This window comes from Helianthus annuus, chromosome 6, assembly GCF_002127325.2.
Source record: "Helianthus annuus cultivar XRQ/B chromosome 6, HanXRQr2.0-SUNRISE, whole genome shotgun sequence".
NCBI lineage: Eukaryota > Viridiplantae > Streptophyta > Magnoliopsida > Asterales > Asteraceae > Helianthus > Helianthus annuus.
In genome coordinates this window covers 38278697-38286070 of record NC_035438.2, presented here as the reverse complement: position 1 = coordinate 38286070, position 7374 = coordinate 38278697, and the positions used below count along the sequence as shown (strand labels likewise).

The window sequence follows — 7374 nt, the reverse complement described above, 5'->3', positions numbered from 1 at the left end:
GTACCCTGTACTGTTACATTTGATCGTCTTGAGTGAGTTCTTCTCCTCAATTCAATCCTTTCATCTTGTACAACCAACCTTGGGGCATCAGGCTGAGGGGGAGCTTAGTATTGTAAGCATGCTTGTAATCTTTTGATTTTCATTGTACTCATTCAACTTAATGAGAAAGCATGTGTTTATCAAACTATTCTCTTCTTTGATTATGTTTATAAAGTTTGTATTCATTTCCGCTGCACTTTACATTGCCTTATATCCATTGATTTGTCAAATTCATACAAACAAGCATAATCATGACAGCCTCAGATCCTAACAATTATATCAGAGCTTGGACAGTCAAATTCGATCTAACAATCAATTTGACATAACAGTTCAGCTCACAATTAATTGATACAAAGGTTGGTCGTATTTTAGTTGAAAAACAGAGTAACAAGAAATCATGTTCAAAGTGATGACTCAAACACTCTGTAAAACAACCAAGATGTCATAAGATTCACAGATCTCATACAACTAGTGATATTCATGCACAAATCACTCATAGTTTCCAGATCTGAAAAACTTATCTGGTAACTATGGTAGATCTTCATTCAAAATTGATTTCAACTATTGTTATGGGATTTGTGATGAGTTTATACTAAAGTATGTACCTCAGATTAACAAAACCTATGTTCATATAAACATTAGTGTTTTGCTAACATAGAAAGAGGGAAATAAAGCTTTAGTCAAAATTTCTTATGTGCTCAAAGGCAGGTTGAGAATCTTCAAAAGGACCAAATCAACTTTGTCAAAACACATTAAGAAAATAAGGTGTCAAAACAGTCCAAATCATACGTAATGCTTGATCTGGTAATAAAACATGTACAAATGTGGCCAGATCTCTCAAAACATTACTTCAAAATGATTCTGGACTAAACTTCTTCAAAACAACATCTCCCAGTGAGTATTTCCGTACTTGTGAATGGGAAGGGTAAAAGGGAAAAAGAAAATGAACAAATCTCAAAGTGTGTTTAAGTCAAAACTTTTGAAATCAAAAGAAAAGAGTATAAGCATAAAACACTCTTGAGGTTAAAGATGGGTAAAACAATGGAATCATGCAACTGTGTGCATTCATTAATACAGAAATTGTTCAGGTAACAATAACATCCCCAGTGATTGTCCTTAAAAGAAGAATTTACAATCAATTGACAAGAAAATGACCCCAAACAATGGTCAAAATAACTTGAGAATGATATGATCATGAACTTTTTGAAAAGCTGTCAGATCCTTTTGATGATTTTCAAAACATCCTTAATTTTTTTAAGGTGTTTTTCTCTAAATAAAACCAGATATATATTAATTTTTATAAAATATATTTTGTACTTTTACTCATTTTTGATAGTAAAAGTTCATCTCTGGTTAGGATGCAATTTCCTTATTTTTGTGTGAAATTACTATCCTTAAATCTGATCAAAAGGAAATGGCACACATATCAAGGTCATGTTAAGCTCAAGTTTGGTTGTCACAGATCAAAAATTGATTGCAAATTGATTTTGAACTACTGAGACACTCATGTTCTAGTTCAAGTAATTAGACACAAAATGAGTAGCTTTAGTAGAAATGTCTTCATCATCGGGGATGCTAAACCACTGTTTGGAATAATGGACATTTGGCAAAACCTTGAACAAAAATTTCTGTAGATAACTGCTGGCAATTTAATCTTGATAATATACATCTAAAATGTATTTTGTTAAGAATAGCATTTCTGGTGCTCAACAGATGTTAGATAAGATATTGTGCCTTCACAAGACAAAATCAATTCCTACATCTGAACAAGCAGATGCTAAAATTATTTGTCAAAAGTCAAAACACTGCTGCACAAACAGTTGTTATACTAATGATTCTCATTATTGTCTTTAACCACTGTTGAACCTTAAATGCTGTTGTGCCTCAACATCTGCTCTCTAAAATCTGTCCACTGCTGATAGTCAACCTCTGTTCTTTCAAAAACACTGATGTTTTAAAATCATTGTTTTATCCACTGATACACCCTGCTTCATTTCATTACCGTTGTAACAACTGATGCTTGATCCATCAGTGGTTGTCAAAACAATTGTCCTCCATTATTTACCATTTCATCAAGGGTTGGCACGTGGTCAGTTTTTTAGCCGTCAGATCATTATAACCGCTGCCACATCAGCATTCACTTTTTCCCTAAAATAAAACCCTGATTAAACCCAAACAGGGGCTCACACTGTCGAATTGAATTCCAAATATTCTCTTCACAAAGCAGTTTCCCACTCTTCTTCACAAAAACTCTCTTCGATCTTCTTCATCGAAAAATGACGAAATCAAAATCGAAACCAAAATCAAAATCATCTTCCTCATCCGCTCCTAAAGACGCCACTCAAATGGCTGTCGAACCAGGTGAAATACCATTCAAAGCTCCTCACAACTATTTGGGAATACTCACTAAACCCACAACCGACGACACCTTCAATTCCATCATAGACACCATATCTGCATCAAAGTATAAAACTTTGTTAACAACAGATGCTCCCATCTACCTAGAAACCCAGAGAGAGTTCTGGAAAAATGCCACTCTTGAGAAACAAGATGATGTCATCAAAGCCATAAACTCCTCAATAAAGGGTAAAACCATCTACATCACTCCGCAATCTATTTCAGAGGTCTTCAAACTCGATGATCAGAAAGGTAAAATTTCTTTCTCAAAAACCGAGTTGAAAAATGATTTTCTGAACAGGGGATATGCAGAACAACCTAAAAGGGATACCTTACAAAAAGGTTATTTTCCTTCTGCACCCAGATTTTTATTTCACACACTTTTGATGTGTGCTTCAAATAAAACAACATCTTTCAATGAAATACCATCAAAAATTCAATGTCTGGGATATGCTATTTTAAATAATAAAGATTACAATTATTCCCAGGAAATTTTTAATGATATGGTAAAGAATGTTGACAGCAAAGCATTTCTGCTCTTTCCACGTTTTCTGAGTTATTATCTTGAACAAAAATTTGAAAAGAAAGATGCAGATTTGCTGAAACAAGGTTCTCCTTTTCAAATAAACGGCTTAACACCTGAGACTTTCTCAAGGATGTTAGCCCCTGTAAAAACAAAAGCAGGGGTACCTGAGCAGAATTTAGCAGATGAAACTGCTCCTCAGGTATCTGCTGCTGAGCCCACTGCTCCAGGTGATCAAAGCAGCACACCCACTGTTTTGAAACCCACACCTGCCACCACAAAAAGAACCAAAAAGAAGATATCCAGAAAGCCCACCAAACCCAAATCAAAGGCATCTCTGGAAGATGAGATCCCAGAGACAATGCCAGTGACAGCACAAAAGTCACAAATAACCACTGCTGCTACTTCCTCACAGCAGTTGGATGAAAGATCTCAACCCCAGCCTCAAACTCCTCCTGCATCCTCACAAAAGGATCAGGTTGTAAACACAGGGACACCACAATATGAAGCTCTGGACCCACTCGGATCCATCTTCCACAGTCCTGATCCCAAGGACATGTCTCTTTCAACTCCTTTACCCTCACCCCACATAATACCACCATCCACCATACCTTTGTTGCATGCAGCTGATGTTACTCAGACACAAACCAGTTCCTCTCAACCACCTATCACTGAGAGTATACTTCAACAGGTGACTGGGTCTGATGTTGACATTTCTGCTATCCCAGCAACAATTGAGGAGGTTACACTGCAGGAATTACAAGTAATTCCTGTTAGTAGTTCAAGTGGAGCAGCCACTACAAGTGTTGAATCTATAGGTTTACACTTGGATAGTGGTTTCATTAGTAAGACTCCCTTGAAGGCAATTTCTTCTATAGCACCACTGAGAACCACCAGTGAGTTTGTTTCGACTACTGGCAACATCAAAAGGTTATCAAGTGCTGAAGAAAGAAGTCCCCAGTACCAAGAACAAGGGGCATCAATGGCTGATTTTTGGGACACTGTTCCTAAGTCATTCATTGGTAAAACCACTGCGGGTAGGGATTCAGATGATCATGTTAACTCAGGTGATGATTCAAGATATCAGGAATTGACGGGCAGGGTCGAAAACCTTGAAACCTCAGTTGCTGAAATAAAAGATATGGTGCAGCAGCTATTAAAAGCTCAGAAAGCCCAATCCACTGCTCCTCCTGCTCAAGCACCTGCTGCAAATGAGTTATGGAATCTTTTTCAACCACTGCTAGAAAGACAAAAGCAGATGGCAGATCAGCAGCATGCCCTACATGTTCAAAAGCTGACAAATATGGTGGAATCAAGATTCAAGGATACTCGGGCGGATATAAAAGCTATAAAGGCTCACATTCAAAGTGCCTCTGGAAAGGTTCCCTCCACTGTTCTCTTCATGAACGAACCCTTCTCAGATAATGCCAAAAAGGGGGAGAAGATCAAGTGGAAGAAAAATGGAATTGATGATGGTATATATGTTGAGTCAGAAAGTAGCCAAACAAAAACTGCAGTATCAACACACACCACATCACCACACACCACCACAACTACTGTTCCACCACCATCTGTGTCTACAGCACAAAAACCACCATCACCATCAAAAACAGCCAAACCATCATCACACCCTGCCAAAAAGCAGAAGACAACCAGTGGCGGACTCAGGAATTTTTCCATGGGGGTGCGGAACATTTTTAAAAATTTTAGGCCCCTAGGTACATAAGTAAAAAAATCAGTTGTATCGGGTCGGGTCGGGTCGGGTCATGTAAGACAAAAGAACATCAAACTAAATTTATATATTTGGCAAACACGTCAAACTTTGTACAAACATAATTAAAACGTCGCCCTACGGGTTTTCATTTTTTGAAATCTATCCAAAACATCATCTAAAGCTACTTTCTTAAGCAAGTCTTTCTCTATATAACATACACAACTATCACTTAAATTCTCATCCCCAATCCGATTACGCAAGTCGGTCTTCACATTCTTCATTTCCGAAAAACATCTTTCACCAGTTGCGGTTGCGACGGGTAATACGAGAACAAGCTTCAGTAACCGATATACCATGTAAAAGTAACGTGAATATTTGTTGAAACCATTATACAAGACTTGACAAACCATCCAAGTTGGCGAATTGTTTATCTTTTTTCACAAAATTAAAATAGTTTCCGAGTTGAACTGGAAGCCTTCGTTTTTCCTCTTCATTGAAATCATATGGATACTTCTCGGCTCGCTTTAGTATATTTGGAATGTCAAATGCACTAAAATTACCACAAGGACTCAAACAAGTAGTTCCGATGTTACCTCATTAAAACGGTTCCCAAATTCTTGTACTTGCAAATCAAGAACCGCATTGAAGCAATCATACTCGTAATAATGCCGATTTGTGATGTTCGTCTTTCTTCTTGGCCACCCTAGGTTAACGTATTCATCATCCAATTTTTTCACCTCAAGTTCATACATGTCACAAAAGGAGTTAACTTTCTCCAAGAACTCATTAAAACCTTCCAACCTAAACTGTTCAAGTTGGTTTTTGGTGGAAGAAACCAATTTAACCGCATTCATCAAATCTTGCTCCTTTCTTTGAAGACATTGGGACAACGTATGTGTGATGTTTAGAATATGCTCCATCAAGTGTATGTAAAATACAAAGTCGTATTTTTTCATATCCTCTAGAAGTCCGTCCGCTTGTCTACTACAAGGAAGAGTTTGACCCATTTCTACTAACCATCCAAGAACTTCCATAATGTTTGGATATAAAGAAATTAAACGGGAAAGTGTCTTGTAATGGGAATTCCAACGTGTATCCCCGGGCCTTGAAAGTGTCATTTCTTGGTTCAACCCACTTCCGGTACAAAGTACATCTTCCATTTTTTTCCAATTGTCTTCTTTGGCTTTCACGAAGCATATCTTATCGTTTAGAAGATGCACAAATGGCATTTGTTAAACATGTTATCGTTTCAAAAACTCTCCAAATTGGTGTGTGTTTGTGCGGCACCGCCACAACAACTAGTTGAAGTTGGTGTGCAAAGCAATAAATATAAAAGGCCGAAACATTTTCCTTTAAGATTAGAGCCCTTAGGCCGTTAAACTCGCCCGACATGTTACTTGCCCTGTCATAGCCTTGGCCTCTAATCCTTTTCAAACTTAACCCATAACGTGCCAATATATCATCAATAGCCGTTTTGAGTGTTATTGCGCTTGTCTCTTTGACATGAACAAGCCCAATAAAATGCTCCTTAACAATCCCAACTTTATCAACAAAACGAATAACAATCGCCATTTGTTCTTTTTTTGATACATCACATGATTCATCTACTAATAAAGAAAAAACAACATCACCAAGTTCTTCTAAAATTTGTTTAATTACCTCTTGAGCATAACAATGTTTGATGTCCGCTTGAATTTTAGGACTTGTCATTTGGTTATTCACGAGTGCATTCTCTAAGATAACGTTAGCAAGCTCTTCATTCATTTCACCCATGAGTTCTAAAAGCTCTAAGAAATTCCCTTTATTTAATGAATCTTTTGATTCATCATGTCCACGAAACGCCAATCCGCCATTCAACAACCTTTTCCCAAGCAAAGTAGAAGCAATAAGTCTAAGTCGGTATTCACGTTTCTCCTTAGGGGTCCTATTGTCCCATTGTGTGTGTACCGCTTGATTTTCGTTAACTAAATCAACACTCATTTGGAAACATTTGTTGTGTAGACTATTAACTAAACCAACATGTTTTTTAAGTGATGCATGTACCTTTTTCCAATTGTTATACCCACCGCACACAAATGTGTCTCTACCATCTCCGAAGTGGCTCCTAAACAAATAGCAACATAAGCAAAACACGCGATCCGATTTTGAGCTATACTCTAACCATCCCTTATACTCATGTTTGTCATACCATTCTTCCTTAAATTTTCTTAACTCGTCACCTTGAAACTTTGTTTGTGGGAATTCGATATCTCTTGGTTGATGCGGTCCTCTTAGTATATATGCCCTTCTAATCGCATCCTTTTGATTCACGTTATATGATTCTATCGGCTTGCGATCATACGGATCCGAAGGAAGAGTATCCAAATCAATTAGTTCGGAAGATGTATCCACTTTCCTCTTGAGAAATCGCGCCATAACGTCTCTACTCATGGTTCCTATCACAATCATATTGATCCATCATCCATGACCATAAATTCATCGTTCCAAAAATCATCTAAAAATCACCCCTAAGGCCCTAAAAATCATCTAAATAACAGAATCATCAAGCCCTAGTATTGTTTAATCACCCCTAAAAATCATCTAAATAACATAATCATCAAAAAAATCATCTAAGGCAGTAAATCATCACGTAAAATCATCAAAAAAAGCATCATATAAATCATCTAAGGCAGTAAATCATCAAGTAAAATCATAAAAAAAC

General features: G+C 37.2%; 2 protein-coding genes across 2 annotated transcripts; both read right to left on the bottom strand.

Annotated features, from left to right (window-relative positions):
• Positions 1–5242: 5242 nt before the first annotated feature.
• Positions 5243–5833, bottom strand: LOC110944631. Its single transcript, XM_022186284.1, has one exon. The coding sequence runs from the start codon at positions 5831–5833 to the stop codon at positions 5243–5245; it is 591 nt and encodes a 196-aa protein (XP_022041976.1).
• Positions 5834–5873: 40 nt separating this feature from the next.
• On the bottom strand, positions 5874–7088 carry LOC110944632 (zinc finger MYM-type protein 1-like). Its single transcript, XM_022186286.1, has one exon. The coding sequence runs from the start codon at positions 7086–7088 to the stop codon at positions 5874–5876; it is 1215 nt and encodes a 404-aa protein (XP_022041978.1).
• Positions 7089–7374: the final 286 nt, after the last annotated feature.